At 37.1% G+C, this 14,646-nt stretch overlaps 1 protein-coding gene and 1 non-coding gene across 2 annotated transcripts in view; one reads left to right on the top strand and one right to left on the bottom strand.

The window, feature by feature from the left end:
* Positions 1 to 429: 429 nt before the first annotated feature.
* The window catches only part of LOC146157405 (lipoxygenase homology domain-containing protein 1-like), a 54,175-nt gene continuing 39,958 nt past the window's right edge, over positions 430 to 14,646 (bottom strand). The window contains exons 46-60 of the mRNA XM_083388620.1: positions 13,809 to 14,042; positions 12,599 to 12,754; positions 11,752 to 11,889; positions 11,240 to 11,406; positions 10,309 to 10,456; positions 9,662 to 9,898; positions 7,941 to 8,073; positions 6,708 to 6,838; positions 5,835 to 6,022; positions 4,798 to 5,092; positions 4,139 to 4,275; positions 3,497 to 3,623; positions 2,921 to 3,127; positions 1,862 to 1,971; positions 430 to 1,337 (exon numbers count right to left, since the gene is read on the bottom strand). Of these exons, the coding sequence (XP_083244746.1) occupies positions 1,190 to 1,337; positions 1,862 to 1,971; positions 2,921 to 3,127; positions 3,497 to 3,623; positions 4,139 to 4,275; positions 4,798 to 5,092; positions 5,835 to 6,022; positions 6,708 to 6,838; positions 7,941 to 8,073; positions 9,662 to 9,898; positions 10,309 to 10,456; positions 11,240 to 11,406; positions 11,752 to 11,889; positions 12,599 to 12,754; positions 13,809 to 14,042 (2,556 nt within the window). The 3' untranslated portion in view covers positions 430 to 1,189. The remainder of the gene's footprint in view (positions 1,338 to 1,861; positions 1,972 to 2,920; positions 3,128 to 3,496; positions 3,624 to 4,138; positions 4,276 to 4,797; positions 5,093 to 5,834; positions 6,023 to 6,707; positions 6,839 to 7,940; positions 8,074 to 9,661; positions 9,899 to 10,308; positions 10,457 to 11,239; positions 11,407 to 11,751; positions 11,890 to 12,598; positions 12,755 to 13,808; positions 14,043 to 14,646) is intronic.
* On the top strand, positions 9,155 to 9,233 carry Trnat-ggu (transfer RNA threonine (anticodon GGU)). Its single transcript has one exon. It is a non-coding gene; the product is annotated as a tRNA-Thr (tRNA).

The raw sequence follows: 14,646 nt of genomic DNA, 5'->3' as shown, positions 1-14,646 counted from the left end.
GATTCCAAAACCATTGGCCGCAGGTTTCTGCTTGTCGATCACTGTTCCGCTGACGCGTATATAAACAATAAAACTCAAAGTTTAAAAACCAGAGTAAAATCAGGATTAGTACTTTTTACTTAAACCTATACTGATTTCTTAATCTTGTGACCTATTTATTAATTTTATTATTATTTTGCTTTGTATTTTATGTATTTCACTTGTATTTTATGTATTTCACTTATAGGAACTGACGATGCCAGTATAGGCGAAATTTATGTTCCTTTTCCAAAAAAAATGTCTGATCCTGATTTTACTCTGGTTTTTGAACTTTGAGTTTTATTGTTTGGTATGTCAGTATTTTACTTGCAACTATGTTCTCTAATCGTATTGTGGCAATGAAGGATTGGGCAATACGCATATCGCATAGCATTCAAACATTTTCCCCGTATACTTGTATTTATTCGCATGCAATCACAGTTGTTCACTTTATCAACACTAAATCGACATCTTATTGTAACTATAACAAAAAAGGCTGCGAGGAACTACACGAACGCAGCTATACACGTAAAAGTAAATACGAAAAGAAACAACAGTGTAGAAAAATGTTGCAGGAAGCTGTGTGATGAAAATAAGAGGTAAAATTACACGCTACAAAAAATAAATTCGCTTTTCTTTTTATTGAATGGTGATCGCCGATAATGACAGCTATTGTGCAAAACTTTTTAGCAAACAGTGTAAAAACAGAAACTCTTAAATATATGGACAACAGAAATTTAAATTACCGAATATATACTTCCAAGCAAGCGATAAACAAAACAGCAAAGTAATGTATCCAAGATTTATAGTAGATTACGCGAATTACGCTTCCTGCCGATAACAGTGAAAATATTAAACAAAAAATAATAACTGAATACTAACGCCAAGTCTTTATCGATTTTTACGGCGCCGAAAACTACTTTGATTTGAAATAAAATAACATGTCGTCATATATCGTAATTTTCACATCTAAACTTGACCGCGGTTCGTTATACAGATGCTTGTAAAAACAATACATGAGTTCGACCGCAGTCTTGAAGTAAAGAGGCTCCATTACTAAAAGCTGACAAAAGAGCGCTCCTTGGAGAAAATTGTCCAGTTGAGAATATCACGAATTTTGTCCGACTGCCGCTGATATCTCTTTTTTTGCCTGGTCGCGGTTTCAATCAGCTTATTTAGGCGTGTTGAGTATGGCCGGGGTCTGGCGACTTTCAATGGTCGAGACAGGCGACGGGTTAAGGGCGTCATTGCTTGGTTCCCCGTGGTACGGATTTAGAGTTCTCTCGATAAATGTCCCTTCCTCCAGATTTGTCAGCCACCTGCGAATTTCGTCAAATGCGTTATTGCCCGTGGTCTCCATCCTCATAAAACTTTTAGAAAAGTTGGACAATTTTTTTTCATTGCTACATTAGAGAACAGAAACACGGTTCAACATTATAAACGTTTAAAAGCAGATAAGGCTGCCCTAAATTATTTTTCAGACTTATGATATTGGAAAAGCGATCATCAGTAAATAAAATTCAAAGATAGTTCAGTTCACATTTCAGAAAATGAGTTACGCTGATTTTGGTTTCATGACTTAACATAATGCAAATAAAAGGTGGTTTAGTTTTTTGCCATCGCAACATTAGAGAACAAAATCACGGTTCAGCATTGTAAACGTTCAAAGAAGATACCCTAAATTATTCTTTTGACTTTTATGATACCGGAAAAGAGACCATCAGAAAAATAAAATTCAAATACAGTTCAAATTGACATTTCCACAAAACGTGTCAAGTGCGCCGCTTTTCGATTTATGATTTGACAAGAAGCAAGAAAAGTGCTTAGTGGGTAAAAGTCTTACTTTTGACACGGGAAGAGAGTTTTCTTGGACGGATCAACTGATGACGTCACCACAACGTCATCCAAATGCCAACCGGAAGTGATGTCGCGACCGTCGTGTCCTATCGTTATCTGCAGAAAAACGTCAATGAAACTTGAAGTTAAAAAACTCCACTTATTTGAAGGATTAAACATTTGTCAAGAAATTAATACATTTCAGTGAAGTGGCATTCTCAGTCCTGGTTTACTGAGAAACGTTATGGTTGGAATTGTTAGGAAAACAGTAAAACTTAAACCAAAGTAAAAAAAGATCTTACTTTGGTTTCATGAATACTCACTAGTTTCAATAAAGAGAAAAAAAGCTAATTTTATATTTAAATCTGATTGTGAGTTTATCCTAAGTTTTTGTCACATTTATTCAGCTAAATCTAATTGAAAAAGTTTCACTTAAAGTTTATAATTTAGCTTAAAATCTGACTGGGAATTATGTTTTTGTCACATTTGTTAACAATTAACCATACAAAAGTAACTTAACTGTTCGGTTCAAAAGCTTAAACTTTTAAAGTTTATCATGAAGTATAACAGCGTTTGTCTGAAGTCTTTGTCACATTTACCCGTATTTACCCAACCAAAACAATTCAAAAACTTTTCAGGTTAAAAGCTAAACGTGTATATTTTAGCTTAAAATCTGATTGCGATTTATCCTAAGTCTTTGTCACATCTATCAACAATTAGCTAGGCCATCTAATTTGAAATCAATTTGATATAAAAACGCCTAAATACTATCCTGAAATTTAACAACGTGTTTTCACAGTCTTTGTCACATTTACCCGTATTTACCCAACCAAAAGTAATTTAAAAACTGTTCAGGTTAAAAGCTTAAATGTTTATATTTCAGCTTAGAGTCTGACTGCCATTTACTCAGAGTCTTTGTCACATTTATCAACAATAAGCAAGACAAAACTACTGTCACCTTATCAAATAATTAGCCAGACAAAAAATCTTTGTCCCATTTACCCGTAATTACACAGCCAACACGAATTTAAAAACAGTTTAGGTTAAAATTTGCACACCACTTTACCTGCTTAAGTTCCCCGAGCGCGACACACGACAAAGTGAAAACGTTTTCCGATCCGGCGTCGAACTTCGCGTCATTACCGCTAGATGTCGCCAGCAGCCACCTCTTCCCGCTATCGCCGCTCGCGCCCACCATTGTGACGTAAACATTGGCGTCCAGGCCGGCGTTCGCGCCTTCGGCGGTGCGTATTGTGAGGTCATAGGTGATCACCTGGCCGGAGAAAAGGATATAAAGTTGAACAAAAAGAAACGAAATATTAAGCTTACTGAATAATGCTACAAAATTGGATGACAGAGTATATAATCGTATTGTATCACACAAACATTTTTAATACATAACTTCGACCTCATCTTTTCGTATTTAAGCAAATTTTTAATAATGACATTTTCTTCATCAAATAAACAGTCTTTGTGCAATGGTGCCACTAGCATTGGATTTTTAATTTTTACTTTACCACGAAATTATTGGTTAAACCCTACTGTAAAAAAGTAAAAAAAGCATTCTTGACTTTATAAAATTAGGCTTCTTAGTAACACATTGTTCCAACTCATTGATATTAAATATTATTGCATGTTTTACCTCCGATATGGTTTGTGGATCCTGGCGAGGCAGAACAGGAACCAGTTCGAACCAGTTTAATCCAGTCAAATGGCGACCTTCAGGCTTGTGAAATCCCTTTGCCAAGAGCTGGTGGTCAGGTCGGAAACTGCAAAAAATCAATTGTAAAAACGATAATTTCAGGTAGATTTTGTTAAATGTTTTCAGCAAAAAGTCATATGCTGTTAAATTATGCTTTAAATTTGAAAGAAATCATGCTTAAAATTTGATTTACTCACCGCAAACGCGAACTGCAAAGTTATACAGCTATTTTAATCGCCTTTACAATCTTTCGGCTTTAGAAATGGTGTTATACAATAAGCGTTGCGATTGTAAGAACTACGGCTATTATAGTGCAAACAACACCGAAGTTAGAGCTCAACTTTTAAAACAATAAGTCCACTCAATTTCAGTGATTGATTTACTAAACCATATGTTCGGTTGCGTAAATTGTTTACAGGGCTTAAAATTTACAGTGCCTATACATTATGAGATCTCTGGGCGTTTCGTGTAATTTGACATATTTGGCAAAACAGGTTTATTGTCTGATAAAAATGATCTTTTAAAGAATATTCACAGCATATCAAGGCGTATAGCAGACGCCTGAACATTACAATTTGTCACCTGTAATGGTGATCCAGCTCTTGGTTGGATAATTTGATCTTGGCGAGCGTAAATTCCTCCGGTAGCTTCGTTGACAAGGAAAGCAACCCGACTCCAAGTTTCCGTAGGTCGCCGAACTCCGCTGTGTTGACTTGGACCTGAGGAGATTCATGCGCTTTTCAGTTGAATATGATTGTAAGATTAACTGTTGATGGTTAATTGTAGTCTTGTACAACCCAATCCTTGGGTAGTATAAAACTTTTCGACTCAGATGAATTGAATTAAACCGTATTTTAATTCTGATCCTATAGGAAACATTAAAACCACACATCCGGAAAAAAACTGTCTCGAGGAATAACATGCATGTTTAATATGAGAAGGGATCATAGTTTCCGTGAAATAGCATTATAAAATTAAAACAACAAATTATAATTATAATTAATGTTGCGCATAAAATGGATTATGGGTAATAATAATTTTTTGACAAAATCTGTAGATAAGTAGAAAAATAAAAACTTAACCCACCATCAGAGAGACAATTTTTTAATGCTTTGGTTAGAAGTTAGTCAAACACCCCCCTTCGTTAGTTTTTCAATTTACGCAAGTGTTCAGTATGCGCGTCGTCGAAAAAAAAATCGAAAAAATGAACACAGTGCACCGACATTTTTTCGGTCGCTTACCTTAACAGTGTTCGCCCTTCGTCCGTACGCCGACTTTTTGCTTTTGAGTGGATCGAAAGTCACCAATTCACTAGAACCCCGGCTGCCGAACAACTGCAGGTGTACGTCAGACTTTGAGGTATCAAGCTTGTCGTCGGCGCTGCTCTTACGAAAGGCATCCAGGCCGGTCCAGAACAACTGAACCGTGAAGGTGCTACTCGCTGGAGCTTTTTGAGCTTTGTTTCCAGTCGATGGGTTGATGCAGGCGACTGTCTTAGGGTCGGTTAGGTCGACTATCTCGTCTTCTTTGATTTCCCTGCATTGCGATGGCGAACGATTAGGCAGGTCGCAGTTAAACAAAGAATTTTTGGAAGTTACAACGGCACACACATAATAACCAAAGTGCCTAAGTCATTTTTTCCAGATTTGCGATTTTTTGCTTAATTCACTCCTTGTTACCATCCCCATCCAGAGATTAAGTGCCTATAGGTTATTTGCTTGCATGCAATGCGAAATGACCTAAAAACAACCTAGGCACTTTTTCTATTTATGGGGGTAAAAAATTAGGGTCGGTCAGGTCGACTATTTCGTCTTCTTTGATCGCTCTACAATGTTACGGGGAGTGAATAAAGTTTGAAAATATGTGGAAAGAAAACTTTCGCATGAAACTGAATAAAGGAATTACACGCCAATGTTCTGTAGAAAAAATATCAATTTTTCTTGAAATGTTATAACGGGATAGGTGATTTTAGAGAAGTACTCTATTGGACGACCGTCATTTCCCAATATATTTCAACTAACCTTTACAGGTTTTAGTAGCCTTCCAATTTTTTTAATACAGTTATCGGAAAAACAAAGCTTACAACGTTTGAACATGTGAAATGCAGAAAAAACACCAAAACCAGGTAAAGCTACAGTGCAAAGCTTGACAGAGATATCTGTTAGTATCAATATACCAGTTTTTGTCTAAAGAGGGGTGTTAAAAAGTCTCTTAGTAATAATGAGCAATAAAATGCACCTAGAAATATGTCACCGACAACCTGACTAAATCCGCTAACCTCGTGCATTGGAAGACCTGCTCCTCGTTGGCATGGTAACCGCGCCGCACCTTGACGCGCTCGAGCGCCCACGAGTGTTCGATCGGCCCGCCGACGTTGATGCTGACGCAATCGATGACGTCACCCAAGTCGACGGCCTCGATCGTGAAGACGTCGATGCGACCCGGCTTAAATTTGTCCTCAGAGTTCTATAAATGAAAAAAGTAGCTCTTCGAGGCCTGAAGTATCGATTTGGCAGATAAATCAGGATTCAATTCAATATACTTAAGTCATTGTTTTCCAATGACTTTACCTAATTCAGCTTGATAATGAATTGCAAAGCCAAAAAGGTCGAGTAGATCGACATTATCTTAAATATTATGACGTTTCGGCACGAGCTTGTATCAACTTTAGTTAATGTGTCGATCTACTTGACCTTTTTGGCTTTTTAACTCATTATCAAGCTTCATTACAGATCTATGCATAGTTTACCTCATTTGTTTGGTAACATGTGATTATACTTGTATTTCAGTCATTTAAACAAACTGACTTAACAAATATGTCGATTTGTTTATAAAAGGTTTCAGGAGTTGCCCAATTATCAAATAATTTCATGAGAATAGCAAACACACATGAAAGGATTTTCGTTGCATAACTAGACTATGAATCAAGCCATTTAAAAAAGACTTGTTTAAAGGAATGGTGGCATCGACAGTTGATTTAAACCAGATTGACTCGTATCAAATAACCAAAGTGTTTTTTTACCCTAAAATAAACCTGGTAGCAGGCAAACAAATAACCTTGCCACCGAAGCTAAATCACGTTGTATCATAAAGTTAAGTAGATTTCAACACTGGAGATAAAGTTTCCCAAGATAACTTCACGCTCGGTTACCTCCTGTGTGACAATCTTGCGCCACCCGGAAGTCAGGTTTCCGCATCCTTGCAGCTGAACCGTGACCAGCGAGGGGTTAAAGGTCGGGGGTGAATCGGCGGAGGTGTTGAACACCACGTAGTACTCCACCACTTAAAGTAAATAATGAAACAGAACATAAACAACACACCAAGGTAGAACGATATCAATTGATTAAGCAATCAATCATTTATGTTTTCTGAAAGTTCTATATAAAATAATATTCGACAACCTGGACATTTCATGAAGCATTTTCAAAACGTTCGTAAACAGCTAAATGTCGATTTTATCATGTTGTATGTAAACAAAAAACAAAAATGCAGTTAACGTTTGTTTTGGGAAAATAGGCGGACGGCCATCTCGTCAAGCGCTCACTTATCATTGCTTTTAGGCCGGACAAAAATGTCAATCGTTTTACAGGTACAGTATATAGTCTTGCACGACAAATGTGGCGAAACAGCCAAGTCTAAATAATGATGGTGACGGATTGATCTATATTTCCTGTTTACGAATTAATGTAGGACGGCTATTAAACTGATTTTTATTTTGCACTGCAGTATTTGCGTGAGTAATCACTGATGTTTCGCTTTTGGAGCGCTGATAGCTTGTTTTTTGGAGCGCTCATTGCCTGTGTGTGCCAAAGGGCAATTTTCATGTTGGCAAGCTTATCGCGGTAAGGTCTGTGGTGTGCGCTTTTAACAACTGTTACAGCACAGGCTGAGCATGTTTCAAAGGCAGCAAGCTAGCAATTCAACACAGTATTTTAGGCGTCAATAAATCATGTATTTTGGCAAATCTTTGAGAGATATATAGCGACCAATGATGTGCCAAATTCTAAGTGGAAATGACAAAAATGTTTTTGCGTGTAGGCCTGTTAAAAATGTGAGTGACAAAGACCAACACAGAAAGACAAGAGTTGTTGTATTTTTGTTGACTGTTTTGAATTTAAGACTGTTGTAGTTCAGATGTTACTTTAATTAGTATATGTCGAAATTTCCCACAGTATGTATATTGAGCAAACAGTCGTAAGTAATTTTTTGAACCATTTTCTAAAGCAAAACTGTACGTATAGAAATAACTGCAATTTTAACTGAAAAAATGTTACCTTAATTATCCACTGCAACCATTGACAAGCAGGTCGACAGCATTTACCGCTTAATAAGGGTACTGGTCGATGTTTTTTTTGGCAGTATTTAATTTCTATAAAATATTTACCTGGGCTTGGTTCAAGGTTGGGTCTCCACACGGGTAACTCCCTAACGTGGCCCCTAAGGCTCCCTTCCCAAGCTGGTAGATCGTCGTAGATGAAGCGAAGTTCCTCGCCTGACGCTCTGTTGTTCATCACAATCTACGTTAATCGGAGAAATCGTTGTTATCGGTATTTTAGCCTTAGGTTCGCTGCAGTGTAGGTGTTTCCCTGAAGCGCATATAGGAGTTGTATACGTGTTAAAAAGGATTAAAAATCGTTTAGGTTTGGCTTTTCGCATCTTTCATCCACTATGCTCCACATGATAGATTTACTAGGCGCATTTTTCATTTACGGGCCAACAATATAGTAATTTAGGTGATGTTAACATTCCAAGGCATTCTAACAGGCAAACCTAGACAACACAACACAGCCTAAAACGCATAGAGTGCTACGATTCCTGTAGGCCTATATATAAATCGAAAGTTAAAACAAGAAAATAGTTGGGTACGCTGTGCACGAAATGTACTTTGAAATTGAATTTCAAAGACAAATAAATCGAGTAAATCGAAACGTTTTTTTAAGAAGATGTCAATTTACATTAGGTATGACATTCATTTTTAAGAAAATAGTTTCTTGGTGAAAATAATTCGGAGAAAAAACGTCCACGCGAAATATTCAATTCGTTAAATACTGACTAGAATTGCGCATTTTGACTATTTGGTGGCAAAAACAGTTTTATCTTATCATTTATTCCTATTCAATATTTTAAATACTAGTGCCTAATCCTGGATAGTGTTTACTTCAGAGATTTATATCAGTTTTTTTTTTCTTACTAACAGTTATACATGTTTGTGGCTAAGCTTTTAGCAAGTGTTAAAAACCTATAAACTATTTAAAAAAACTGTTTTCTTTTAGAAAAAGTCAAGAATCACTTTACAGTAAATTGTTTCTCAAAAATGTGATGTCTCACTATTTTCTTCATGAGAATTTCAAACTTAACATCTCATTTAGGAATTAACTTAATAGCCACAGTTCAAATGTTTATATTTCCCCCATATTTCCCCCAAACCCAAATAACATCCGAACATTGGCGGAAAACATTATTTCAACATTTTTAGTTTTGCTTTAGTAGTATTTTGTAGAATATAGAATGTAGATCCCCATCAATGTGTAGTCGCTTGTACTCACAGAATGTAGCAAGCATTGGCGTATGGTTGTTTCTCGACTCGCTCCTCTCTGAGCCTGTGTTTATAGCTCAGTTGGTAGAGCGACGGTCCCGGTATGACCGGAGGTCGTGAGTTCAAACCTCACTGCAGGCTAGTTGTTTTTCTAGCCTGTCCTGCTTGCATCATAGATTAACAGATTTAGTGAGTCTGCAATGGCTTTCGGCGTACTAATGATGCGTAACCCGTAATCGTTGGTCAAAAAAGCAGCTTCGGAAGGGCTAGATCACAGTTGTTAACACACATATGTCATATGTGTGTGCATGTTTCATTGAATGATATGGTAGGCTACTTTTGATCCCCTTCAATATGAAGTTGCTTGTACTAACAGATTGAGCAAGCATTGGCGTATAGTTGTTTCTCGGCTTGCTCCTCGACTAGAGGTCAAGAGTTCGAATCTAGTTGTTTTTAGCCTGTCTTGCTTGTATTATTGATCGACAGATTCGGCGAGTCTGCGATAGCTTGCGATGTTACTATGTAGTTTTTAGTTGGAAGAAATATTTAGTTGAAAGCAATCTAATCACCTCTTCCACCGGCCAGTTCCTCTTCATCGCCACATTACTCGACTCCACCTCCGTCCTGATCTTCACCAGCTGCTCCTTCTCTTGCTCCTCTTCGTTTTCCTCCTCCTCCTCATTATCCTCCTGCTCCCTTTGCTCCAGGAGGACCTCGAACTCCTCTACCGGACTTGTGACCTGCCGCACTGCGTCACGTGTCAGTCCTCCGAGGAAGCAGAAGGTGATGCGGATGTCGTAAGATTTCTATGCGAGGAAAGCGTATAACCGCGTGGTAAGATTTCTATGAATTTGCGTAATTGTTGTTATCGTCTATCTACTATTTAACTTATTGTAACAAGCTAAAAGATTAAGTTAATGGCAAATCTAAACTTTTTATGGAACTTATGACTGTTTGTTACCATTAAATTGTACAAATAATATACATTAACGTCCGTGCGACCTCTTAAGCCCATCCCCATACCGCATAATTATATGCGTGGAACGATTATAATTTCATCAAACCAGACTTGGACAACTAGATAATTCTTGTTTTTAAATTTAATGAATTAGAGCTAAAATAAATCTAGTTGCATCAACCTTCTGTAAAATGCACATTTTCTGACGTGTCGTATACTTTAACTGTTTATTACATTTTCCCAAAATGACGTTCGTACCTCTTTGACGAGGTCGGACTTGCTCACGATACGACAGTTCCAGGGGCCCTTTGAATTTCGGGGATCCACCTGGGGTTGCGTCGTGTGTGACGCAACAATCTGCATCTCGCGTTCGGTAACCTTGTCGTCCACAGAATCGTCCAACCATCTAACGGAGCAAAAATATCCGTTCTATACTTATTACTGTTGATCATGGTTTACCGATATGGGTTCAGCATGTTAGAATCGCCATTAAAATTAACCATAACACACGATCATAATTAACCATCTTACAAAACCCTCTTGCAATGATATAAACATTGTTAGTTTCGATATCTTCTGATTCAAGGGCCATGTTTCATTCTCAGCACAGATTTTACTTTTTTATTAATATTCGATGGGTTAAAAAACGTCACTATGCAGTGCTTTAAAATTAACTAATAACACGGTCGATTAATTATAATTTTGACAAAATTCTTATTCTATAAAATTACTTAGTAGGTAGTTTATGTAAAATATACGTTGAAAAATGTCAAAAGTTGAAAGACCTAGCATATTTTAACAAAGGAAATAGCCTAATTACCAATAAACAGCAAAAACGACACGGCAAGAATATATATAAATAAAACAAAACATGACAATCTGTACCAGCCCAGGATAGACTGTAAAATAGAGTTAGGTAAAACAAAACATACAAGCCGCAACCTTTGAAATATCTCGAAAATGCATAATGTAAGTGACTTTAACGATAACTTTTCTTGACAATATACTTTTACCTAATGTGTGATTTTTAACAAAATTTAAACGTTCTTTTGGCAAAAATATATTCCCTACTAAAACCCATAATACCAGATTCCTTTTTTTTTAAGTTTGTTAGTTTAAACGAAATGTGCTAACCTTGTTTACTTTGATGAAACAATATAGCTACTATATAAATAAAGCAAGGTCTTACTTTTGTAGGAAAAACTTGTACTTTCCTTCCTTCTGGTCCCTGTTCTCGGTTACCATGACGTCATCGAGTAACCAACCGGCGCCGCGGCCCTTCCCGCCGTGCCCGAGTATCACCTTCCGGGGTTCCCCAACGTCGACCGTCTCCAGTGAAAAACGATCAACTTTGCCCTGAAGAAGAAATGCGCAGTTTTGAAAGCAACAATTAAGGTGAGGATATTGCTGAATATTTTTTTTTTTGCTTAAGATAATTAATTTTTTTGTACTTTGGCTTTATTTTGGTGACTACCAACAAACTTACATTATTCATGTGTACTAACGGACAATTGTAAAAAGCCTGAAAAATGGACTTTTGAACATATCGCTTAAAATCAAAATCTGCATCGTTTGTTACGAACAGGAGATTGTTGTAAACTAAACACGCAAATGAAAATACATATTTTAACTTTCTGTGGATATTTTTATTGTTTCCACAAACAAATAAGTTGCTATTTTTTGTCGAAAAAGAAAACTTACCACCGCGTAGAGATTCGATGGGCTGTCGGCCATTCTGGCCACTTTCCTAAATCCGGTGTCGCCCAGAATTCCGACCAAGTTGAACCTTACTTCGGCGTCGGTTGCCGAGGCTGGGTGTTCCCCTGTCTTGATACAGATCTGGAAATATTTGATGGTTAGATTGGCATCGACGCAAAAGGGGACACATAGACAACAATCATTTATTTAAACTTTTGTTTGTTTTTTTCAAAACAGCCTTAAAAATAATGCAATTGGTAAATTTTAATGTAAATTTGCGAAACCTTAAGTTGTAAACTTGTAATGTTGAAACATCGAATTACAAAAACATGGAAATTTGATCGCAAAATAACGGACCCGTATAAATCCCGAATATGTTTTTATTTCAATAAACAAAACCAGTAAAGAAATAGAAATGTAAAATATAGTTAATAATGCCCGAAATAATATATCCAATATATATATATATAAGCCAATGTTTCTAAATCTTTTACGCGACGATCAAAATACTTAGCGTATATAAGTTTATCAACTGGCGACCCGATTATATTCACCGAACGCATTATAAGCGAAATAACATAAGAAATTAGCCTAAAATAAGTTCGAATATATTCAGTATGATCCATGTTTTATATAAGCATCCGCAGTTTTCTGGTATTGAGCAATCTTCCTCAGAACAATCTCAATAAATATAACCATATAAAACTACTCCAGTCAGTGACCATACCAAATCGAAAGGTTACCAAATTTTTGGTGGTAAGGGTTAAGAAACGCTGCTTTTAAAAAAACGACTTTAATTTTTTCCCTATAAAGTAAGGCTCCACTTATATTCCGCATAAAATGTTCTCACGTCGTATTTGTGATGCTTGAGCGGTTGCTCGTCTGGTCGCGACAGGGCAAGGTCAAAGTGCAGCATTCCAAGGTCATCGCTGACCGCATAGAGCCTGTCGTTGGCGGTCACGTGACAAAGGAACTCCTGGCCGTTGGTGGAGTCCTTGAGTTTGACCTTGAAAGAAAGCCGCACGGTGTTGAGTCTACCAGTATTAAAATGAACGTAATGCATTGTCCTTTGTAAAACAAAGGGAGAAAATCCGCGGAAAATTTTGCCTACATCGTTTTTAGACGTCGTTTTTTTATTCTCAGGATCTTAACAAGCTATTTGCGTATTTAATCGATAATTCAAAATCGGATTTTTGTTAAATTAGCCAATAAATGAACCAAGCAAACGGTCTGTGGTTCACTTCTATCTAGGAACCAAAATGCACTTATTGGACGGAAACCATTTGATTTGATTGACCCTCTAATTGTAAACACGACACAATCAAATGGAAACGTCCAACAGGTTTACTTTTTTATATTAGATTGACCTAACCCTATCAGAGCAAATATTCTTTGGACTTTCCTGTCTTGGTCAAAGTCAGTCATTAATAAGTTCTAGTCCTATGTTTCGCCACAAAATAAGGCATCATCACTATCTAAAAACAACAACAACAACAAAACAATGCAAACATTGGATGGTAGCAATTAAAATTGATTTTGACCAAGACAGCAAAGTCTAAAGAATATTTGCTTCCGTTTCAAAGTCATTGTCGATGTATGGACTTGGTGTTTAACATTTTTGACCCCAAAGGGGTTGTAATGTGTAACTGTATATATATAGTTGAGAATGACTGAATGACTTTGACTAAGATAGGAAAGTCTAAAGAATATTTGCTTCTACTTGAAGCCATTGTAGTTATTTACGTGTAAGAGCGAGGAGATATCTTCATATTTTACGCATTTAGTTTGGCTTTCAGAGCGAAGTTTACTTCTTCGTTAAACCCCTTTTTAAAACAACATACTTTAGGAAAAATAACGAAAATACCAATTTCGCATCACCAACCTTATAAACGCGTATGGCGCTCTCTATGGCGCTTATCGTAAACACGGTACATTTCTAACCAATAGGACACCCAACAGGTTACTATTTTTATATTAGATAAACCTTTTCAGAGCGAGTATTAATTCTTTGTCAAATTCTTTTAGGAAAATAACGAAAAGGCCAATTTCGCAACACTAACCTTATAAACGCGTATGGCGCTCTCTTTGTTTAGCGAAATCCGGAGCATGTAAATCTGGCCCAGGTCTTCCTCGATCCGGACCAGTGCCGTCCTGGTCTGGAAATCGTCGGGCGCTTCCGATCGGCCGCTCTCCCCTCCTTCAGTACCCTCTGTGACGTCATAGGAGATGTCGAACTCGTCCGAGGTGTCGCGCGTGCCGAACACCCGCGCCGAGATGCGATTGAATATCGATCCCTGTGGCGAAGAGTGACGTAGTTTTAAAACCGGGTTCTTAAACTGGGGAAGCCCTTGGGGTACGTGGACTAATTTAGGGGGTCCATGAATCCCTCATAAATCTTTGTGCTTTATTTCAAAAAAACGGCATGACCTTAAAGTCTATTTATTTTATGACGTTATCCCTTGGTCCACGCAAACCCAAAAATATTTTAGGGATCCGTGCTGAAAAATAGTCAACAAAACCCAATTTAACAGCAATTAGGTTTTTAAATTCCGAGAGTATAACTTTATTAGAATGAAAATTTCCAGATAAGCAATACATAAACCATGTGTTGTACTGGAAAAACGGTGTCCACATACTAAACTTGGATCGTGTAGTTTAGCTTTGCAAAATGATGTTCAATCTAAAGAAGTCCCGAAATGGTTAACTGTGAAAATCCTTTAATGGGGAATTGCCTCTGGGAAGTGCAGTCTAAAGATGGCGTCATACATTTATTAGAGTATTTTGTTAATAGATAATTACAGCATATACTTAAAATCTATCATTATTGGAACTTCACTAAACCAAAAGTGTGAAACCTACCGGCCAAAAGAATTGTATATTTACCCAACGAAGAAGAAT

Source organism: Ascidiella aspersa, chromosome 4 (genome assembly GCF_963924565.1).
Source record: "Ascidiella aspersa chromosome 4, kaAscAspe10.2, whole genome shotgun sequence".
Taxonomy (NCBI): domain Eukaryota; kingdom Metazoa; phylum Chordata; class Ascidiacea; order Phlebobranchia; family Ascidiidae; genus Ascidiella; species Ascidiella aspersa.
This window is presented reverse-complemented; position numbering and strand designations above follow the sequence as displayed.